This window comes from Anolis sagrei, chromosome 1 (assembly GCF_037176765.1).
Source record: "Anolis sagrei isolate rAnoSag1 chromosome 1, rAnoSag1.mat, whole genome shotgun sequence".
Classification (NCBI taxonomy): Eukaryota; Metazoa; Chordata; class Lepidosauria; order Squamata; family Dactyloidae; genus Anolis; species Anolis sagrei.
Genome location: NC_090021.1, coordinates 96,180,838 through 96,205,305, shown reverse-complemented (window position 1 = coordinate 96,205,305; position 24,468 = coordinate 96,180,838). Strand labels below are relative to the sequence as shown.

The 24,468-nt window shown below is 45.7% G+C and overlaps 1 protein-coding gene across 3 annotated transcripts in view; it reads right to left on the bottom strand.

The window, feature by feature from the left end:
- LOC132760829 (blood vessel epicardial substance-like) overlaps nucleotides 1-24,468 on the bottom strand; it is a 75,345-nt gene that overhangs the window by 18,760 nt on the left and 32,117 nt on the right. Inside the window, exons 5-8 of one of the 3 annotated variants that reach the window (XM_067467366.1) lie at nucleotides 13,880-13,884; nucleotides 8,530-8,553; nucleotides 2,533-2,750; nucleotides 684-808 (exon numbers count right to left, since the gene is read on the bottom strand). In XM_067467366.1, the coding sequence (XP_067323467.1) occupies nucleotides 684-808; nucleotides 2,533-2,750; nucleotides 8,530-8,553; nucleotides 13,880-13,884 (372 nt within the window). Of the gene's footprint in view, nucleotides 1-683; nucleotides 809-2,532; nucleotides 2,767-8,529; nucleotides 8,554-13,879; nucleotides 13,885-21,451; nucleotides 21,569-24,468 lie in introns of those variants that run through there. The other 2 variants (XM_067467357.1, XM_060753100.2) reach the window with 2 other exon arrangements.

Below are 24,468 nucleotides of genomic sequence, written 5' to 3'. Positions count from 1 at the left end.
AATCCTTTGTTGAGAGGTTATTAGCTGTCCCTGATTGTTTCTTGTCTGGAGTTCCCCTGTTTTTTAATGTTGTTCTTTATTTACTCTTATGATTTTAGAGTTTTTAATACTGGTAGCCAGATTTTATTCATTTTCATGGTTTTTTTCTTTTTGTTAAAATTGTCCACGTTTGTGGATTCTGTGTAGTCTGACATGGTAGTTGTTAGAGTGGCCCAGCATTTCTGTGTTCTCAAATAATATGATGTGTCCAGGTTGGTTCATCAGGTGCTCTGCTATATTAAAAGGAATTCTAAATATTCCTTTTAATATAGCATTGTAATCTTTTGAGTTCTGGTATAATAAAAAGAGATTAATATGAGTATCATAGCATGAGACTGATTTGATTTCACAGAGTACTGCTTTATTGGATAAGCACAAATAAACCTCTCAAGTATAGTCATGTTTAGTCTAAAGTCAGCTGGGCAACCTTTACTACTCCAAAGGAGCTAAGCCTCCTAAAAATTGTGTACGCTTCATTGTGAAAAGGAAATATTCTCAAGACAATAAGAACAAAGTTTTGCATATATTATGCAAACATGAACTAAGGTGGAAATGGAAAATCAAATGTCAAGAACTGCAATACTCAAACTTTCAAAGAAGTCTCTTCAACACTCTTATTAGTCGTTTAATGGTGATATACATACCGGTCTTCTCTTATATAGCAAGTATAAGAAATGCAGAAGGTTGACAACAAGGAATGCTATATTCCAGATCATTACATCCAAGGCACAGCGGAAAAGTGTGGCCCAGATGATAAAAAATGCACATCCTGCCAAAAATTGAATAAGTGTCAATAAAGACTACAGTAACAACAGTTGTCTATTTGTTCACTCCACTGCGATACACAGACCTATGTATGTATGAGCAATCAGAATTTCTCCCCAAACAGAAAAAGTATGGAAATAATTTGCCAGTTACCTATATATAAGAGCGTATCATGCATTGCACTAAAGGCAAAGTAGGGAAATATATGTGTCATTTATTTATTTATTTATTTAAATATGTATTTCAATTTAAAGCATCTATAAACCACTTGTCTAGTAAAAACATTCATCATGGGAACACACAAAACTACCAAAAAGTTACAAAAATAGGAATGAAACTAAGAAGAAATATTTACTTATGACAGATGAAAACATTTAAAATAGATAAATATTTTCATTTAAGGCTGGGCTGTAGCACAGCTAGTTAATTGCCAGCAGCAATTACTGCCAACTGGAAGGTGGCAAGTTCAAAGCTTGAGTCGGATGGAGCATCAGACTGTTAAGCCTAGCTTACTGTCACCTAAGCAGTTTGAAAACATCTGAGCTGTGAGTAGAGAAATTAGGTCTGTATTTTACGACACTATAAAAATGCCGATGATCAAAGAGGAAATACGATCAAAATGACTCGGCGTCATAGTGGATGAAGAGACAGCACCCCCTGTGGCCGCAATCAAGCATAACCTCCATGCACCGAAGCTTTTTTTGGTCGTGTCAGGAGCGACTTGAGAAACTGCAAGTCATTTCTGGTGTGAGAGAATTGGCCGTCTGCAAGTCGGGCGTCCCCGTTGCCCAGGGGACGCCCGGATGAATTGATGTTTTTATCATCCTTGTGGGAGGCTTCTCTCATGTCCCCGCATGAGGAGCTGGAGCTGATAGAGGGAGCTCATCCACCTCCCCCTGGATTTGAACCTGCGATCTGTGGGTCTTCAGTCCTGCTGGCACAGGGGTTTAAGCCACTGCACCACTGGGGGCTCTTGCACTGAAGCTGGAAATGCCAAAATACATCTATCTGTCTGCCTGTCTGTCTGTCTTGTATGTCTAAAACAGCATTGAATGTTTGCTGCTTATGTGTGCATTATGATCCGTCATGAATCCCCTTTGGGGTGAGAAGGGCAAAATATAAATACTATAAATAAATAAATAAAATTGTTAGTTTAGCTTTTGCGGATTTAATTATTTGTGGACTTGATTAGTATGTTCTCTCTAGGGTGACTCCATGGTCAACTCTTGCCAAAAGCGACAACTTAGGACCTTATCCCATGCCCCCATTTTTAAAAAGTTATAATCCATTTAGGCAATTGAAAGGGATGGAGCCCATCCCATGACACAGAGGGACTTCCTGTCTGTGCCCATCACAATTTGTTATGTAAATATTAGAAACAGTCCTAAAATGTAGGAGGAGAAGATGGTCTGTGATCATCTCAGGAACTTCGGATCCATGATATTCCACTTCTAAAGTACCAAAAACACATGGGATGGGAAACAATTCACCTTCATTGAATTGAATAGGATGATGTGGGCAAATGGGCTATCCTGTGGGCTGTCTCCTAAACAGCAGTGAGTCCCTGGTACTCTGCCATAATGCAGTTGCCCAATCCTTTTCAGCATTTTTTTTATAGTTCAAAAGTAAGAAATATCACCACTTTGTTAGATTGTTATTTTTCTTTGCCTTTACTGCTAGAGTTTGATCCTTCACATTGTCAAAGTTATACACATTTGCTTGGCCTACCTATTGTTAGCAAGGCTCGTAGGACAATCATATGGAGATGATAAGTGGTTGGAATAACCAATCCAACTGCAAAGCAGATATTGGCCATATGAAAAACTAGATGGTGGATTTCTCTCCAGTGTTCACAGGCAGTTTCATTCAAAGGCATTGTGGTGGCATTTCTGAGATCAGGCAAGGAACTCAAAGGCATCCCTGTGACTGAAATGGCATCCATTGTGCTTGTTTTGAAGTTGCCTGTTTAAAATACATTAAAAAACATTAAAAGTAGTAAATGAAAAGAAATACAACACAACAGTTCACATTTCTAATTTGAACCTGCTTCCCAAGGAAGAGGTCTGGATTTATAAGGGAACATCCTCAGATTTTATACATTCACACTATGAACACATTGAGAGATTTCAGCCATGTTCATTTTATCACTCTTTTTAACATCAAGATGTTTCTAACAGAAGTTTTGCTGCAAAAAACATGAAATGAAACACTCTTTTTTACATTTCAGCAAAGCACTTTGTGCATAGAAACTGGTCTCTCTGCTTTAAGACGTATTAGCACAGAGGACTTTAAATTAGACTTCATCTTATCTATACCACACCTAACTAACTGCCATAGAGCAATGACACTGAGCAGTGCTACTAAATATAGCACTTACTACAAAGCTAAAATGAAGATAGTAAGCCTGCACAGTTTTTCTGACAGCCAATTTTTGAGTGTGGCATGAATAGGTTTACTCTATCTTCAAGCTTGACACATGAACAGATAACACTTCCAGCTCCTCAGCTGAGCTGCCCATGCATGGACATCAAACAGTGAAACCTCTTAACTGTGTCTGCAACCAATCCCTGATCCTCTTCTAAAAATGATAAAACATTGCCATACAGAAGCTCTTGGATATTGGTACAGGGAGAGATCCACTCCCATGTTGCAGCAGCTCCACTGGCTGCCGGTCTGCTTCTGGGCTAAATACAAAGTGCTGGTCAAATAGCCCGGGTCCAGGATATTTGATCGATCGCATCTCCTCATACAAACCAGCCCAGGCACTGTGGTCATCCAAGGAGGTCCTGCTCTCAGTTCCACCCCCATCTCAAGTATGGCTGGTGGGAACGAGAGAAAAGGCCTTTTCCGTGGTCGCCCCCCATCTCTGGAACTTCCTCCCTAAAGAAATAAAGCGAGGCCCCTCCCTCTTCTCCTTCATATGGAGAAGATAACATATGGAGAGGAGGAGGATTAGATGGTTGAGAGATCACTGCCGGACCTCTGGTTGAGAACAATTTGTATTTGGCCTTTCCTGGTCCACGCGAGCCCAGTGACCTCATTTGACTACATAATCAACCCACACCGTTTTATGAACCCTTGCTGGTTGTTGTAAATTAATGTGGATGTTTTGTTTAGAGTTTATGTTATTATATAGTTTTGTCTGACTAAGTGAAGTTTAATTTATTGATGTTAAGTTTAATTTACTGGTGTTAGGCTTTAATTTGATGTTAGGTTTAAATGTTATTTTCATAAATAGGTTTTTTCTGGGGTTTTATGTCAGTGTTTGTTAGTTTTATGTAGGCATTGAATGTTTGCCGTTCTATGTTGGAATCCACCCTGAGTCCCCTTGGGGAGATAGGGCGGCATACAAATACAGTATCATCATCATCATCAACAACAACATCATCATCATCATCATCATGATGCAGGATTTTGGCCTGCATCAATAGGAGTCTAGTGTCTAGATCCAGGGAAGTCATGCTACCCCTCTATTCTGCCTTGGTTAGACCACACCTGGAATACTGTGTCCAATTCTGGTCACTACAATTGAAGAGAGATGTTGACAAGCTGGAATGTGTCCAGAGGAGGGCGACTAAAATGATCAAGGGCCTGGAGAACAAGCCCTATGAAAAGCGGCTTAAAGAGTTGGGCATGTTTAGCCTGAAGAAGAGAAGGCTGATAAGAGACATGATAGCCATGTATAAATATGTGAAAGGAAGTCATAGAGAGGACGAAGCAAGCTTGTTTTCTGCTGCCCTGGAGACTAGGACATGGAACAATGGCTTCAAACTACAAAAAAGGAGATTTCATCTGAACATTAGGAAGAACTTCCTGACTGTGAGAGCTGCTCAGCAGTGGAACTCTCTGCCCCGGAGTGTGATGGAGGCTCCTTCTTTGGAAGCTTTTAAACAGATGCTGGATGGCCATCTGTCAGGGTGCTTTGAATGCAATTTTCCTGCTTCTTGGCAGGGGTTGGACTGGATGGCCCATGAGGTCTCTTCCAACGCTATGATTATTATCTATGATTCTATCATCATCATCATCATCATCATCATCATTCTAGTGAAGAAGAATGAAGTGTAACTCATTTTGTACTGTTTTTGGATTACAGTATAACAACTTCTGAAAAGCCCGCATGGGTAGAATAGACTGTTGAATTCCCTTCTTCATTTTCTCCTATATTAGAACTTAAACACTTGAAATATGCTGCAGTTGCAGAAGTTCAAAAGCATTTTAAAGGCTCTAATACTTCGGGAAGGGGGGTGTTAAAGTCCCATTGAACATCACAGATGACTTCCGGTTAAGATGGCGGCGCGATAGCAGCAGCAAACTCTAGCTCTGGCAGAAGAAAGAACTTTTACTGCTAACTTACAAACTAAACCTGCTACTGAGCCACAGAAACCGCTCCTAAATCAATTTGCAAAACCAGGGTCACGTAGGTGGCCTTGGGGAAGCAACTGAAGGAGCACAGGCGTAGGCAGAGTTTGAAGAGCTGGAAGAAGGAGGAGGTAGAGCGGCCAGCCGCCATTACAGCGTGCGGACTCAGGATCTCGCTCCCCCCTGCCTCCACTCCCTGAGCTGTATTTTTCATCTAGTGCCCACCTGCTTCGGCGTGGAGGGTAGGTTTGTTCCCGCTGGGATTGTGACCGCCGGGCGACTGGTGGGCGCCGTCCCCTGTGTTCGAGCAGGCCACGCCTCATTGGAGTGCTGAGGACGCCGAGGCGCCGGTTGGCAACTTGTCGGCGGCCCGGGCGGGCTCCCCTTTTCCCTGGAGCTCCTCTTTGCCCTCCTTGGGCTCGGCTGACTGCACGCCCTGTGGGCTCAGCTGTCGACATTGGCGGAGAGACCGGGCCGAGGCGCCGCTGGGACCGGGGGCTGCGCCTGCTGGACGCGGCGGCTGCTGGACCCGGCCGCCTCCCTGCTCGGGGGTTGAGAGCTGTTCTGCGCTACCGCGGTCGGCTGCGGGGCGCCGGGACTCCGCGGGACCTCCTGCTTTGGCTGCCCGCTGCCTAGCGCCGGCGCTGGGCTGCCTGGCTGCCGGGGCTGTGGCGGCTGCGGCGACGCGACCTTCCGGAGTTATTGTTTATGTGGTCGCGCTCCTGACTGTGCTGGCTGCTCGGCCCGGTGTGGTGAGCCTCCTACATCTGCTGTCTCGCTGCTATAGCCGGCCCCAGGGACCGACGGCTCCGCGGACTCCGTGTCGGCCCAACTCGGTGTGGGCTTCGGTTGGATTGCTGTGGAGCGGCGTTGTGTCACCATTGGGCTTCATCTCGCCGGCTTGATACGCTGTCGCCATTTTGTGGGCCAGTCTGCCTCATTAAAACCTTAGCGGACCCTCATAACACACAGGCCCTAAATAAATTCCACCTTGACGGGCAACAAGCAATAGTGCCAGTTTAATCAACAGCTACCTGGCCATTAATTTTTGCTGGTTTGCCCAGTTTTTCCATCACATCCCGGAACACTGAACTCGGCCACCTGTGACCAATTTTTTATATTTTTTATCTTTTTTATCTTTACATCTCACTGATCCAATTTTGGACTGTAACGAACTGTATTATCGCTGATCGTTGTCAATTGTCGTTAATCTAATTGTCCTTGCCGATCCTTTTTGATTGTAATCCATTTTTTCAAGTGTGCTGACCAACTTTGGTTGTATTGACCTTATCTTCTTTGGTGCTGATATTGTTATTGTGTTGACTTCCTTGATGGTGCTAATTGACTTTGGTTGCGCAACCACCTTTCAACTGTACGGACTAAATTCAGTACGGTTGCACAGAGCACTTTAGCAACTTCATAAGCTTAGCACTTTATCTTATCTTATTAGCACTTTAATTTTCTATCTCGGGGACACTTTAATCAATCCTAGCACTTTAATTGTCTCGATACATCAGCGCTGAATCAGGCCTCCATGACGCATCTCATTAGGCACCTTGAGATTAATTGTTAGTCACTGCATTTTAATTGTTGACATAATTCCCAATTGCACTTTAAGAGCTTTAACCAAACCCCCTGACTGTATAATCAACTGTTATCCATGCTATTATTTAACTTCTTGCAATTGTTAACTTGGTTACTAATTGCATGTGTGCGACAAAGAAAATGGAATAGCTCCGGGGGACTTGATTATAACATAATAGGAGCAGGAGACGATTGGAGGGTAAAGCCTTGGCAAACTGGAATTGTATTTTATCAAACAGTCTATAATGATTCTTGGCTCACTATTATGGATGTTGAACGCGTCATGGAGGAGGGAGAGGCTTCCGTTAGTCGAGGAGCCCCCATAGAAGTCGTGGTGGGGAAGGGGAGATACGGGAAAGGGAGACCTTTAATTCGGCCTAGGGAACGTGGAACAACATTAGTAATCCCAAATCGGTCTCCTGATACGGTAGGTTGGTGTAACCAGGTTGGCGGTCCCTCCAGATTGAAGGTGGTGCTGTTGAACGCCAGATCTGTCAACGGTAAAACAACTTTTATCCAGGATTTAATCCTGGATGAACGAGCAGATCTGGCGTGCATCACAGAGACCTGGCTGGATGAAGCGGGAGGTGTAAATTTGACCCAGCTCTGTCCACCCGGGTTCTCTGTGCAGCACCAACCAAGATCCGGAGGGCGGGGAGGCGGGGTTGCAGTAGTCTATAGAGATTCCATTCTTCTGACCAGGACCCCCATCCCGCAGTCAACAAATTTTGAATGCGTCCACCTGAGGGTGGGTGACCGGGACAGATTAGGGATTCTGCTAGTGTACCGTCCACCTCGCTGCACTACAGTCTCCCTACCTGAGCTAGCAGGGGTAGTCTCGGACCTGGCATTGGAGTCCCAACGGCTACTTGTGCTGGGGGACTTCAATGTCCATGCCGAGGCTGCCCTAACGGGAGCGGCTCAGGACTTCATGTCTACCATGGCAACCATGGGGCTGTCCCAACAAATATCTGGCCCCACCCACTGTGCTGGACATACATTGGACCTAGTTTTCTGTCAGGGATGGGAGGAAGGCGGCGGTGTCGAGGAGTTATCTATCTCTCCGTTGCCATGGACCGACCACCATCTGGTCAGCTTTAGACTTACTGCACCCCCTAACCTCCGCAGAGGTGGAGGACCTATTAAAATGGTCCGCCCCAGGAGGCTTATGGATCCGGAGGGATTCCTGATGGCTCTTGGGGAATTCCCCGCCACCTCGGTTGGTGATCCTGTTGATGCCCTGGTCGCTCTCTGGAATGGGGAGATGACTAGGGCAATAGACACGATCGCTCCAGAACGTCCCCTCTCAAGTAGCCGAACTAAACCAGCCCCTTGGTTTACTGAGGAGCTGGCAGCGTTGAAGCGAAAGAAGAGGGAACTAGAGGGCGTGTGGCGTTCGGATCCGAGCGAGCCAAATCGAACACGGTTTGTGTCCTTTTTAAGGTCATATGCCGCGGCAATAAGAGCCGCAAAGAAAACTTTCTTTGCTGCCTCTATTGCGTCTGCAAAGAACCGTCCGGCTGAACTGTTCCGAGTTGTCAGAGGCCTGTTAAAACCCACCATTCAGGATGGGTGCCCTGATGACTCGGCAGCTCGCTGTGAAGCCTTTGCTCAGTTCTTTGCAGACAAAGTCGCTTTGATCCGCTCTGGACTGGACACCATATTAACGGCAGTCTCTGAGGATGTAACACGAGCATCTGCTTGTCCAATTTTGATGGATTCATTTCAATTGGTTCAAACCGAGGATGTGGACAAGGTGCTCGGAGGAATGAGAGCTACCACATGCATCCTAGACCCCTGCCCATCCTGGCTTCTAAAGGAGGCCAGAGGGGGATTGGCCGAGTGGGTTAAGGTGGTGGTTAATGCCTCCCTTCGGGAAGGCATATTTCCAGCCAGCTTAAAGCAAGCTGTGATAAAACCGCTGTTGAAGAAACCATCACTGGACCCCACTCAATTGGTTAACTATCGGCCTGTTTCCAATCTCCCCTTTTTGGGCAAAGTCATGGAACGTGTGGTGGCCTCACAACTCCAGGCATTCTTGGTAGACACGGATTATCTGGATCCGGCACAGTCTGGCTTTAGGCCGGGGCATGGTACTGAGACAGCCTTGGTCGCCTTAGTGGATGATCTCCGTCGGGAGCTCGACAGGGGGAGTGTGTCCTTGTTGGTGCTACTCGACCTCTCAGCGGCCTTCGATACCGTCGACCACGGTATCCTTCTGGGACGCCTCGCGGGAATGGGACTCGGAGGTACTGCTTTGCAGTGGCTCCGGTCATTCCTCGAGGGCCGGTCTCAGATGGTGTTACTGGGGGACTCCTGCTCTACCCCACAGCCTTTGTCTTGTGGGGTTCCTCAGGGTTCAATACTGTCCCCCATGTTGTTTAACATCTACATGAAGCCGTTGGGCGAGATCATCCGGAGTTTCGGGGTGCGGTGTCATCTGTACGCAGATGATGTCCAACTCTGTCACTCCTTTCCACCTGCTACTAAGGAAGCTGTCGAAGTCCTGAACCGGTGCTTGGCCGCTGTGACGGTCTGGATGGGGGCGAACAAATTGAAATTGAATCCAGACAAGACAGAGGTACTCCTGGTTAGTCGCAGGGCCGAACAGGGTATAGGGTTACAGCCTGTGTTAGACGGGGTCGCACTCCCCCTGAAGACACAGGTTCGCAGCTTGGGTGTGATCCTGGATTCATCGCTGAGCCTGGATCCCCAGGTTTCGGCGGTGACCAGGGGAGCATTCGCACAGTTAAGACTCGTGCGCCAACTGCGACCGTACCTTGGGAAGTCTGACTTGGCCACGGTAGTCCACGCTCTGGTTACATCCCGTCTCGACTACTGCAACGCTCTCTACGTGGGGTTGCCTTTGAAGACGGCCCGGAAGCTCCAACTAGTCCAACGGGCGGCAGCCATGGTACTAACAGGAGCAGGGCGCAGGGAGCATACAACTCCTCTGCTGTACCAGCTCCACTGGCTGCCGATTAGCTACCGGACCCAATTCAAAGTGCTGGCTTTGGCCTTTAAAGCCCTAAACGGTTCTGGCCCAACATATCTATCCGAACGTGTCTCGACCTATCAGCCCACCAGGACCCTAAGATCTTCAGGAGAGGCCCTTCTCTCAATCCCGCCTGCTTCACAGGTGCGGTTGGCGGGAACGAGAGATAGGGCCTTTTCTGTGGTGGCCCCTCGGCTTTGGAATGCCCTCCCTATAGAGATAAGAACAGCCTCGTCACTGATGGTATTTCGTAAAAAACTGAAAACGTGGATGTTCGAGCAAGCTTTCGATTAACCCGATGCAAGGAATTCTCGACCAGGACCGGCAATTACTGACAACGAATCAGGATCATGGTTAAACTAAGAGATGCATTGGTCTGTATTGGTGGCCCAATACTGTGAAATGTATATGTTGTGTTTTATATTTTAATTGGAATATTGTTGTTTTATTGTTGCTGTAAACCGCGATGAGTCGCCGTTTTAGGCTGAGATATCGGCGGTATATAAGCGTACAAATAAATAAATAAATAAATAAATCACAGGACTAGGCTAGCCTAGGCTTTGGCTACGGCGCCTGAAGGCATTTTCACATTTCAGAACAGATCACTAAGAGCCAAACCAGATGTAACGCAGGAGACATGTGCAGCCTCGCTAAGTGTTTTTGCCCCTCCTTTACTGCAACAGCTCTGGGAAGCTGTGGATCTGAGTGAAAGAATGGTAGAGTGAGGTGGGAGGCACAGGATGCACCTACACCAGGGGAAATAATCTGGAGTAGTCTGCTTCGAGTTGCCCTGACGGAGTCCACACAGCTGGCCTGACAGCACATCTGCATTGGTGGCTCTGTCCACTGCTGCTGATTTTGCTGGCCTAAAGCTGCTCTCCAGCACAGCTTTACTGGTGATGTCACTTCTGATAAGGTTACAATAAGGCACCCAGTCATGTGGCCAACAGAAGTGACATCACCAGCAAGACTGTGCCAGTGAGCTGCTTTTGGCCAGCAAAACAGTAATGGTGGTGGCAGTCCCCAGCTGCATGAGGCACCAGCATGGATGGTTCAGTGCTCTGGGAATTTGTTTTCTCTACAAATGAATGCTGGTACCTCACAAAACTCCAAATCTCAGGAATTCATAGCATTCAGGACAGTTAAGGTGATGTCAAACAGCATTTATTCTACAATGTATTTATTATTATTTATTTATGACATTTCTACCCTGCCTGTCTCGCCCCGGAGGGCACTCAAGGCAACTGTAGATATAGGCAATAATTCAATGCCTTAAAACATAATGTACACTTAAATAAATATTAAAATAGAATTTTAAAGTACATTAAAAACAATTTAATCATTTAAAAACAAAACATTCAGAGTTAAACACATACTCCACGAGTATAATCTAGTCCGTTCCAAATGTTATTTGCATATTGTTCCAAGTCTATCTATTGCACAAGTTCTCTAAAGGCTTGGTCACAAAACCATGTTTTCACTCTCTTGTGAAAGGTCAGGAGGGAGGGGGTTGATCTAATATCCCTGGGGAGGAAGTTTCACAGCCGAGGGGTTACCACTGAGAAGGCCCTGTTTCTTGTCTCCACCAATTGTGCCTGCGAGGGGGGCAGGACCAAAAGCAGGGCCTTCCCAGATGATCTTAAACTCCACGGTGGTTCATAGAGTGAGATATGTTTGGACAGATAAGCTGAGCCACAAACGTTTCGGGCTTTATATGCTAAAGCCAGCACTTTGAATTGTATATGCACACATAAACATCTAGTGAAAGAAAACTACAGCATTTTCTACCTCAGATTATATAACTCAATACACTACAGGCAAAGAGATAAGACTATATTGTAGCTGTTTTGATTATTTCAGATCTACTGCCTTCATGGAAGTAAGTTAGCTGTCTGCTCTCTATAGTGACTTTGGGAGAGAAACTGGAAGCAGAGGTAAACACTGAACTTTCAGTGTCATGAAATATTGAACCTTCTACATAGCATCACAGAAATAAAAGCAGTTAGAAAATTCCCACTGGGTACCACTGGGAGTTATTTTTTGTTTTGCTTCACCTGACTTTTCACTGCTTCTCCATGACTGTCAACATGACTGTCAAGTTGTGCTGTGAACAGATAGACAAAGTAACACATTTCCAAATGTTCTTAAAAATTAATCTGACTGCTACAATTTATTCCTTTGAAGTTATGGTTCTTAGAGCATGGGAAAGTTACTTTTGAGACTATAATTCCCAGAATAATTCCCAGAATCCTAAGCAGTGGCCACATGTATTTATACCCCGCTGAAGCAGCTGAGGGGGAAAAGGAAGGGGCCTGAGGCTCTTAAGAATTGTGGGAGTTGAAGTCCAAAATACCCGGAGGGCCGAAGTTTGCCCAGGCCTGGTATAAAAGGTAAAAAACAAAGAGACTTGACAACATACTGGATAACCAAGAAATGCATACCGGGTGGTGATATCACTTTCCTTGGCATAGTCAAAACAGCATTCTAGAGATGCTGAAAAGGCATGCACTATTTCTCTATTGTATCTACTCCCCACAAACATTATTCCACATTAAACATGACAGAAAGCGGCCACACCGAACACCCCTCTGAACATGTGCAGCCTGCCTCTCACCCTCCATTAGGAAAAGACTCAATCTTGCTCTTGCTGTTGTGTGGCTTCAAGTCATTTCCAACTTCAAGCAAACCTAATGTGACTCTCTATGTGGGTTTTGTTGGCAAGATATTCAAGTCCAAAGCCTTGAAGTAGAGACCTTGTGCTGTGTTTTCTTTAAGAACTAAAGGAGTAATGTATCAGGAAATCGATTCCGATGCAAGGCCTTGAAAGGTGCTTGGGGAAGCCTGGGAAACGAATGATAGTATTGGACTTTTGGGCATTCATTGCAGATAAGAATTCTCAGACACTTGATTCCTTTCTGCATTCCTTTCCTCACCCATACTGTGTTTTACCCCTGCTGAATAAAAACTAATAAAAACTACTACTACTACTACTACTAATAATAATAACGATACAGTAGCCTCTCGGTTAACCAGCAACCATGGGGATTGGGAGATACTGGATAAATATAATTTCTGATGGCTTGAGCTTTACTATTAAAAGTACTGTAGGCCTAACTAATATTACACCATACTATAGCATGCCATGCCCCCCCCCCCCCTTGGTGGCACAGCTTCTGAACTTGCTGTCCGAAAGGTTAGTGGTTCAAATCCAGGGAGCAACATGAGCTCCCACTGTTAGCCCCAGCTTCTGCCAACCTAGCAGTTTGAAAACATGCAAATATGAGTAGCTCAATAGACACTGCTTTGGCAGTGGGAAGGTAATGGCACTCCATGCAGTCATGCTGGCCACATGACCTTGGAGGTGTCTACGGACAATGCCAGCTCTTCCGCTTAGAAATGAAGATGAGCACCACCCCCTCATAGAGGGAAACGACTAGATTTAATGTTAGAGGAAACCTTTACCTTTACTATACCATGCCATAAACTCTGTGTTAACACAATATCAATATTAAACACATTAGTTAAAAGCAAATTAGAATAAATTAAGAAACCATAACTTACCGTAACACAGTTCTAATGTTCAATTATAAAAAAACAGCTTTGTGAATACAGTGTGCGATTTTAGTTATACGGATATCAATAAACTTTTTCTCATTACATAAGAGTTCTGGTTTGTATGAGTTTTTGGGAAACTGAGATACTCCTGTATTGATGATGATGATGATGATGATGATGATGATACAGATGATACAGACAGCCCCAAGTTGCCTTACAAAAAACTCATACTTAAGAACAGGAATGAGACAACAGGAAGTGAGGGAAATCTCACTTTCAGGAGTGAATTTCCCTCGGAAGGGAAATTCACTCCTGAAAGAGTTATTATCATGGGGAAGAGGGGTCTCAACTAAAGCTATATTATCAATCCTTGTTTCCACAACAAGCCAAATTTTTCAAAATCCAATCATCACAGGGACAGAAATCTCCTGAACAGGGGCACAGACAGCAAAACAAATACCACAGGGGTGCTAGCCAATGCTATCTAAAGCTTGCATATGCCTGGGATGACACTTTAAAATGTATCTTTTCAGCTTAAGAACAAACCTACAGAATCTATCATGTTCGTAACTTGGGGACTGCGTGCACTACACCATGACCCACATATGTGCAGAACTGATCTACACAGTTTCACTTAATCACTTGGGCTTCCTGCAGAAATTGCATCTGCAGAATTCTTTTGGGAGGGAGATCAGAAATACAAAGAAAAAAATCAAAGCGATTTTTTGTACTTCTTGTTTTGAGCCTGACTTTCAGAACTAAAGGCACTGGGGACAGGAGGGCATCTTGCTGAAAGTAACCAGAAATCATTATCACATGCCTTCAAAGAAGTCAGTTCTGACTTTTTTTGGCAAGATTGTTCAAAAAACGTTTACCACTGCCAAGGCTGAAAGAGTGCGACTCATCCAAGGTCACCTCAAAGTTTTATCTATATCTGTATCTATATATATAATAAAGAAGAGTGTTTGTATGGGAAGGACAGAGGTGCGGAGGGCGGAAGGGGTATGTGCCAGCGTTCTGATTGGCTGCCGCTGTGGTGCTATTTGCATATGGTCTCTGATTGGGCAGCTTCAATAGGAGCCCCTGGTGGAGAAGAGGGCTCATGGCAGAAACGGGGCATGACAGAAGGAAATTTGCATATGGTCTCTGATTGGCCAGCCTCAAATCCAACATTCCGAGATGAGAAAGAGAGGAAAGGAAAGGCCGGGGGCTGGGTCAGAACACTCCCAATACAGACCGAAATAGGCAAACAGAGCCCCCATCACCCACTCGACATCCTACTGCAGTTTGGAGGAGGATGAACCATGGATGATGGGACTTGCAGTACCACCACTCACATTCTGAGACCGCTGTTAACCTTATCCAATGACTGATCAGGACCAAACTTCGCACATAGACCTCTCATGACCCACTTTACGTCCTGGTGTGGTTTGGCCGGGGATGGACCGTGGATTATGGGACTTGCAGTACAATTGCTCAATTCTTCAGACTACTGCAACCCTCATCCAATTACCAATAAATGCCAAACTTGGCACACTGAGTCTCCATGACGCACTCTACATCCAGGTACAGTTTGAAGGAGGATGCACCATGGACGATGGGACTTGCAATACCTGCACTCCCTTCCTAAGACCATAACTGCCAACAATGATGGATCAGGACCACAATTTACACAGAGAGCCCGCATAACTCACTCTACATCTTGGTGCGGTTTGGAAGAATTTGACAATGGATGATGGGACTTGCAGTCATTTCACTCACTTCCTGAGACCACTGAGACCCTCGCCAATGACTCATCAAGACTAAACTTGGCACATGGAGCTTCAATGACCCACTCTACATCCTGGAGCAGTTTGGAGGACGACAGACCATGGATGATGGGACTTCAAGTACCTCCACTCCCCAAGACTGCTGCAAAACTCATCTAATGACCAATCAAGACCAAAGTTGGCACACAGAGCCCCCATGACCCACTCTACATCCTGCTGCAGTTTTGGAGAAGGGTGGACCATGGATGATGGAACTTCCAGTACCTTCACTCACATTCTGAGACCTCTGAAAACCTCATCCAATGACGGATCAACACCAAACTTGGCACATAGACCTCTCATGACCCACTTTACGTCCTGGTGTTATTTGGAAAACTTTGGAGATGGATGATGGGACTTGCAGTACCTTTGCTCACTTCCTGAGACCACTGAGACCCTCGCCAATGACTAATCAAGACTAAACTTGGCACATGGAGCTCCAATGACCCACTCTACATCCTGCTGCAGTTTGGAGGAGGACAGACCATGGATGATGGGACTTCAAGTACCTCCACTCCCTTCCAAAGATTGCTGCAACCCTCTTCTAATGACCAATCAAGACCACACTTGGCACACAGAGCCCCCATGATCCACTCTACATCCTGCTGCAATTTTAAAGGGGATGGACTTTGGATGATGGGACTTGCAGTACACTTACTGACACCACTGCCACCCTCATCTAATGACTGATAAAGACCAAACTTGGCACACAGAGCCCCCATGACCCACTCTATATCCTGCTGTTGTTTGTAGGAGGATGGGCCATGGATGATGGGACTTCAAGTACCTTCACTCACTTCCTGAAAATAATGCAGCCATTATCCAAAGACCAATAAAGACCAAACTTGGCATACAGAACCATCATTACCCACTTTCTCTAATAACCCGGGCAACGCCGGGTCCCCAAGCTAGTATATAATAAAGAAGAGTGTTTGTATGGGAAGGACAGAGGAAGTGTGGAGGGCGGAAGGGGTATGTGGCAGCATTCTGATTGGCTGCCGCTGTGGTGCTATTTGCATATGGTCTCTGATTGGGCAGCTTCAATAGGAGCCCCTGGTGGAGAAGAGGGTTCATGACAGAAACGGGGCATGACAGAAGGAAATTTGCATATGGTCTCTGATTGGCCAGCCTCAAATCCAACATTCCGAGATGAGAAAGAGAGGAAAGGAAAGGCCAAAGGGGGCTGGGTCACAGCACTACCCATACAGAGCAGACTTGGCAGAGCCCCCATCACCCACTCTACATCCTACTGCAGTTTGGAGGACTATGAACCATGGATGATGGGACTTGCAGTACCACCACTCACATTCTGAGACCGCTGTTAACCTTATCCAATGACTGATCAGGACCAAACTTCACACAGAGACCTCTCATGACCCACTTTACGTCCTGGTGTGGTTTGGCTGGGGATGGACCGTGGATTATGGGACTTGCAGTACCATTGCTCATTCTTCAGACCACTGCAACCCTCCTCCAATTACCAAAAAATACCAAACTTGGCACACTGAGTCTCCATGACGCACTCTACATCCAGGTGCAGTTTGAAGGAGGATGCACCATGGACGATGGGACTTGCAATACCTGCACTCCCTTCCTAAGACCATTATAACTGCCAACGATGATGGATCAGGATCACAATTTACACAGAGACCCTGCATAACTCACTCTACATCCTGGTGCGGTTTGGAAGAATTTGACAATGGATGATGGGACTTGCAGTCACTTCACTCACTTCCTGAGACCACTGAGACCCACGCCAATGACTCATCAAGACTAAACTTGGCACATGGAGCTTCAATGACCCACTCTACATCCTGGAGCAGTTTGGAGGACGACAGACCATGGATGATGGGACTTCAAGTACCTCCACTACCCAAGACTGCTGCAAAACTCATCTAATGACCAATCAAGACCAAAGTTGGCACACAGAGCCCCCATGACCCACTCTACATCCTGCTGCAGTTTTGGAGAAGGGTGGACCATGGATGATGGAACTTCCAGTACCTTCACTCACATTCTGAGACCTCTGCAAACCTCATCCAATGACGGATCAAGACCAAACTTGGCACATAGACCTCTCATGACCCACTTTACGTCCTGGTGTTGTTTGGCAAAATTTGGAGATGGATGATGGGACTTGCAGTACCTTTGCTCACTTCCTGAGACCACTGAGACCCTCGCCAATGACTAATCATGATTAAACTTGCCACATAGAGCTCCAATGACCCACTCTACATCCTGCTGCAGTTTGGAGGAGGACAGACCATGGATGATGGGACTTCAAGTACCTCCACTCCCTTCCGAAGATTGCTGCAACCCTCTTCTAATGACCAATCAAGACGACACTTGGCACACAGAGTCCCCATGATCCACTCTACATCCTGCTGCAGTTTGACAGGGGATGGACTTTGGATGATGGGACTTGCAGTACCTTCACTCACTTACTGACACCACTGCCACCCTCATCTAATGACTGATAAAGACCAAACTTGGCACACAGAGCCCCCATGACCCACTCTATATCCTGCTGCTGTTTGTAGGAGGATGGGCCATGGATGATGGGACTTCAAGTACCTTCACTCACTTCCTGAAAATAATGCTGCCATTATCCAAAGACCAATAAAGACCAAACTTAGCATACAGAACCGCCATTACCCACTTTCTCTAATAACCCGGGCAACGCCGGGTCCCCAAGCTAGTATATAATAAAGAAGAGTGTTTGTATCGGACAGAGGAAGGGCGGTGTATGTGCCGGCTTTCTGATTGGCCAGCCTGAAAGTTCCAAGATTCTGACTGGCTGCTGCTGTGGTGCTATTTGCATATGATCCCTGATTGGCCTGCTTCAACAGGAGCCCCTGGTGGAGAAGAGGGTTCATGGCAGAAACGGGGCATGACAGAAGGAAATTTGCATATGTTCTCTGATTGGCCAGCCTCAAATCCAACATTCTGAGATGACAAAGAGAGGAAAGGAAAGGCCGGGGGCTGGGTCAGAACACTCCCAATACAGACCTAAATAGGCACACAGAGCCTCCATCACCCACTCTACATCCTACTGCAGTTTGGAGGAGGATGAACCATGGATGATGGGACTTGCAGTACCATCACTCACATTCTGAGACTGCTGTTAACCTCATCCAATGACTGATCAGGACCAAATTTGGCACATAGACCTCTCATGACCCACTTTACGTCCTGGTGTGGTTTGGCTGGGGATGGACTATGGATTATGGGACTTGCAGTACCTTTGCTCAATTCTTGAGACCATTGCAACCCTCATCCAATTAACAGGACCCCCTGGTGGTGAAGAGGGTTAATGAAAGAAGCGGAGACATGAGAGAAGCCTCCCACCAGGATGGTAAAACATCAAAACATATGTGCCAAGTTTGGCTGCCACTTTCACAGGCCACTGTGACCAACACGGGTGACACACCTGCACCAAACTTGGCACACATAGATCCCATGACCCCCTTTATGTCCTGGTGAGGATTGGGGGAGGTGGCCCACAGATTATGGGATTTGTAGTACTTTCAAATGGTTTGGTACCACACATCACTGTGGCCCTCAACAAACACCGATAAAGACCAAACTTGGTACACAGAGCCCCCATGACCCACTCTACATCCTACTGTGCTTTGGAGTAGGGCACACCATGAATGATGGGACTTGAAGTACCTCTACTCGCTTTCTGAGACTGCTGAGACCCACAACAATGACTGAACAACACCAAACTTGGCACATAGACCTCTCATGACCCACTTTACACCCTGGTGTGGTTTGGCTTTGTATTGAGCATGGATTATGGGACTTGCAGTACCTTCGCTCAATTCCTGAGACCACTGCAACCATCAGCCAATTACCGATAAAGACCAAACTTGGCACACGAGTCTCCATGATGCACTCTACATCCTGTTGCGGTTTGGAGGACGATGCACCATGGACGATGGGACTTGCAGTACCTTCACTCACTTAGTGAAACCACTGCAACCCTCATCCAATGACTGATGAAGACCAAACTTGGCACACAGAGCATTCATGGCCAACTCAACATTCTGGTGAGGTTTGGGGGAGAACAGGCTATGGATGATGGGACTTCAAGTACCTCCATTCACTTCCCAAGACTGCTGCAACCCTCATCTAATGACCGCTGAAGACCAAACTTGGCACACAGAGCCCCCATGAGTGACTCTTCATCCTGGTGCTCTTAGGAGGAGGACGGACGATGGATGATGGGACTTGCAGTACCTTAACTCACTTTCTGAGACCACTGTGACCCTCATCCAATGACTGATCAAGACCAAACTTGCCACACAGAGCCCCCATGACCCACTCTCCATCCTGGTGCGGTTTGGAGGAGGATGAACCACAGATGATGGGACTCACAGTACATTCACTAACTTCCTGAGACCACTGCGAGCCATATAAATAACTGATAAAGACCAACCTTGATATACAATTCCTTTCTCAAATAACCCGGGCAGCGCCGGGTTCCCAAGCTAGTATATATATATAGCTGAGTAAGGAATCCCTGAATATGGTCTCCAAAGTCCTAGAGTTCATCTACGTATTCAATGTGTTGTCAAAGGCTTTCATGGCTGGAATCACTGGGTTGCTGTAGATTTTTCAGGCTGTATGGTCATGTTCCAGTAGCATTCTCTCCTGACCTTTCACCCACATCTATGGCAGGCATTCCCAGAGGTTGTGAGGTCTGTTGGAAACTAAACCTCACAACCTCTGAGGATACTTGCCACAGGTGCAAGTGCAACATCAGGAAAGAATGCTTCTAGAACAGGGGTCCACAAACTTTTTAAACCGAGGGCCAGGTCACTGTCCCTCAAACTTCTGGAGGGCCGGATTATAATTTGAAAAAAAATGAATGAATTCTTATCCACACTGCACATATCATATCTTGTAGTGCAAACAAAAAAACACTTAAATGCAATACAATAATTAAAAGGAAGAACAATTTTAACAAATATAAACTTATTAGTATTTCAATGGGAAGGGTGGACTTGCTTTTGGCTGATGAGGTGGGATTGTTGTGGTTGTTGTGTGCTTTCAAGTCGTTTCAGACTTAGGTTGACTCTGAGCAAGGGCGGGGTAAATGACCTTGGAGGGCCGTATCTGGCCCCCGGGCCTTAGTTTGAGGAACCCTGTTCTAGAACATGGCCATACAACCCGAAAAACCTACAACTACTAAGTAAGCCAGTTTCCAACTGGTTTAATACTGGTAGCCAGTAATGGAATCTTGCTAACAGTATTTTTTTTAAAAAAACCCTCTAAAATCAGGACAGTAATAAAGAGGAACACTCAAAAAGCAGGGGAATTCAAGGCAAGAAGCAATCAAGGCCAGCTAACACATCCCAACAAAGGATTCCCTCAGGCAGCAGTGAGCCAGGCCTTGAAACTGCAAGGCCATTCAATGCTAATAAAGGTGGCCAATTGCAACATTCACACTTGTCCCAAGCAGACAAGAGTTCTTTCTCCCACCCTGGACATTCCACAGATACATGAACCCCATTTTCCTAGTTACTAACAAACCTCACAACCTTTAAAGCCCTAATTGGGTTGTGTCCAGGTTATCTATATGATTGCCTTCTCCAGTATTTTCTACCCCAGACACTCAGGTTCTCTGGGAGAATTTACTCCAGTTATCCAAGACTAGGCTGGCAATAGATGTGGAAGAAAAGTCAGGAGAGAATGCTTCTGGAACATGGCCATACAGCCTGAAAAAATGCACTGCAACCCTGTTCATCTACATACACTGTCGAATTGAGGCAGTTTGGGACCAGTTGAACTAACAAGGCTATGGAATAGTTGTAGTTTGGCACTCTTTGGCAGAGAAAGCGAAGAACTGGCAAAACTACAACTCCCAAGATTCCATAGCCATGTCAGTCCAAGTGTATGTAGATACACCTGCAGTCAGGCACTCAATCCACTTGCACCAGGCACGGGCAAACTTGGGCCCTCCGGGTGTTTTGGACTTCAACTCCCACAATTCCTAACAGCCTACCGGCTGTTAGGAATTGTGGGAGTTGAAGTCCAAAACACCCGGAGGGCCCAAGTTCGCCCATGCCTGCTGGCTCTTTGACCCCAGGGGAAGGAGAAGGGAAGGAAGGGCAGAGCTGCGATTCAGGGGAGCGCTTCTGAGCATGTCCAGAGTGCCAACGCTGCTGTGGATGCCTCTCTGCCTAGGCGCGCATTTAGAGCCCCCTAAACGGGGATCAGAAGAAGGAAAGGGGGCAAAAGGGGTCACCGGAACGAGCCGAGGAGTCCTTCCAAGACGAGGCGGGATGAGAGCACCTTCATCTCCTCTTTTCCCCTTCGCCCAAGTCCCTCACTCCCTTACCTGCGCCTTCTCTCTCTCGCCTTCTCCTCCGCCGGAGTTTCTGCCTGGGGCGCCAGGGGGCTGCCTGGCTCTCCAGCGCCCGCTACAGGCGTCCGCGGGAAGCGCAGCCGGCGGTCCCGAGAGGAGCTTTTTGACTAAAATAGGCAGCGGGCAGCGGCCGGAGGGCGAGGGAGGGGAGGCGCCCCACTGCGCAGGCGCAGCTCGCGTGGCTTTTCCCCAGCACCTCGACGGAGGGGACGCAAGGGGGAAATATCCTGCTTCTTGGTGCATCTGCGCTGCAGAATTAATACAGCCTGACCCCACTTGAACTGCCCTAGGCGATGGCATTCACATCTACTTGAAGATGTCTTTAATTTATTTTTTTATATTTTTTGCTATTTTGATTATTAAGTTATAGTTATGTTGTTTTCTATTGTCTAATGTGTTTTATAACAATAATAAATAAATAGATAGATAGATAGATAGATAGATAGATAAACTGTATTTATATACCGCTCTATCTCCCCGAGGGGGACTCAGGGCAGTCTCCAAGTAACATCATCAAAACATAGAGTAAACAGCATGACATAAAATTAACAAAACAACATAAGCATAAAATTATCACAATAACACACATATATAAAAATTATTAAAAATTATCCTGATGTAAACTGTTTGAATGGTTCTTTCAGCATTGAAAGTTTGCCATACTTGTTGGAAACCACCCTGAGTCCCTTCGGGGAGATCAGGGGGTCTATAAATAAAGTATATTATCTTGGACTATGTGATGTATCGGTGAATAATGTGTGCAGATCCCAGTAAGGTGGCCTTTTGCAGCTGGCAGATGGTAATTTTGTCAGCACCGATTGTGTTTAAGTGCAGGCCAAGGTCTTTAGGCACTGCACCCAGTGTGCCGATCAGCACTGGGACCACCTTTACTGGCTTGTGCCAGAGTCTTTGCAGTTTGATCTTTAAAGTATATTATTAGTTATTGTATTATTACTATTTAAAGTGTATTATTATTATTACCATTATATACATACTACACAGCTAACAGGAGCCTCCGGTGGCACAGTGGGTTAAAGCGCTGAAATGCTGAACTTGCAGACCGAAAGATTGCAGATTCGAATCCAGGGAGCTGCATGAGCTCCCGCTGTTAGTCCCAGCTTCCGCCAACCCAGCAGTTTGAAAACACGAAAATGTGAGTAGATCAATAGGTACTGCTCCGACAGGAAGGCAACAGCGCTCCATACAGTCATGCTGGCCACATGACCTTGGAATATACAATAATCTAATTAAAACCAGTTTTTACATACATACACACACACAGAGAGAGAGAGAGAGTTCCATTTTATCCATATCGAAATAATTGTCAATGCTCATAAAGTCAACAATGGGGGTTAAAACTATTAAAATGTTAATCTGCCAGAGAAACGGAGTCTCATGCTATGCATCAAAATGTTCTCTACGAAAAGGATCCATGTATATAACTAATTCAAAGCCAATAAATAACCATTTGAAAGTATTGTGTCTTCATGACTATTTAAATATTTATAACAATAGCTAGTCTTTCTTCTATCATTTCAGATTGTTTTGCTATTTATCTCTTCCACTGTTTTCTACAAAAAGATGAAAATAAGACATCCTGCAGTATAAAAAAGAAGTAAAGCTTAATTCTCAATTAGTTCAGCTCCTTTATGTCCCAGGTGTTTTTAGATTTAAGACAAGGCTAATGAAGTTTTGGCTCCTTAGTTTTGGACTAAGGGCAGCCTCAGATAGGCCTTTATCCCAGGAGAATCCACATTTTAAAAACACAGATTTTCCTGAGGGCCTGTTCACACCCACCCCAGAAAGCATGTGCTTTCTGAAGTGGGTGTCCAATCGTTCTCCTGGGACTAGCCTGAGAGAACGTCTGGAGGCCCCTCTCTCGAAGCCCCCAGACCCCTCAGAAAAGTAATGAAAACTTACCTGGCCTTCATTACAGGCTTTGGCCAGCTCTCCCGGCACGTAGAAATGACGTGAGAGGACAGCGGGGGTATGTGAGGAAAATCGCTCCCCCCCCCCCCCCGCAGCATCATTTCTATGCATTGGGAGAGCTTGCCAAAGCCTGTAATGAAGGCCAGGTAAGTTTTCATTACTTTTCTAAGGGATCTGGGGGCTTTTGGGAAGGGGGTGGGTATTCCCCCAGTTTACCAGGCTTATGTAGCCTGGTAAACTGGGGGAATACTGTCTGGACTCCAGTAGTCTGTAGTCCAGAACCGGAAATAGTGGGTTTATCCCGCGCCTTCCAAGAAGGCACAGAATAAACCCTCTCTCTAATTAATTCGCTACAAACCAGGGTTTTCCTGGTTTGTACCTAATTAATTCGGGACTGTCCAGATCGTCGTCTGGGCAGCCCCTCCTTTATTATGGTAGATACCACAGTAAAGGTACGGGCCCTGAAACTCCTATTCTAATTTGTCCATGTTGCCTAGAGCTTCTGCAAACTTGAATGGGGGAATTGCCACGTCCTAAGACTTTTTTGATCTAGGATCTATATCTGGCTGGATTCTATTAGGAATACCACAAGTTTTTACCTATGTATCTACAAATGGGTACTGCTTTCTCTCTCTCTCTCTCATACACACACACACATATTCTGCAGATATATGTCTCTTTATTTGTATGTTTTTATTTATATTTGTATGTATTTATCTTTATTTGTACGGCCAGAAAAAGTTAAATAGCCTCTGTTTGTCTATTTCTGTTGTGTGTCTTTGACATTGAATGTTTGCCATATATGTGTACATTGTAATCCGCCCTGAGTCCCCTGCGGGGTGAGAAGGGCGGAATATAAATACTGTAAACAATATGTGCATGTCAGGTCAGAATGACCATCTGTTCCTCCATAAGCATGAGCTTAAGTTTCTAGAATTTGATTTATGTGTTTAAGCATGGAAAAAAGTGTAGCTGCAGAACAGACCTACCAGATATAAAAGCACTATAGAGATTTCCCTACTGAATGTGCCTTCTGGTCCTGACATTGCTAAAAAAAACTA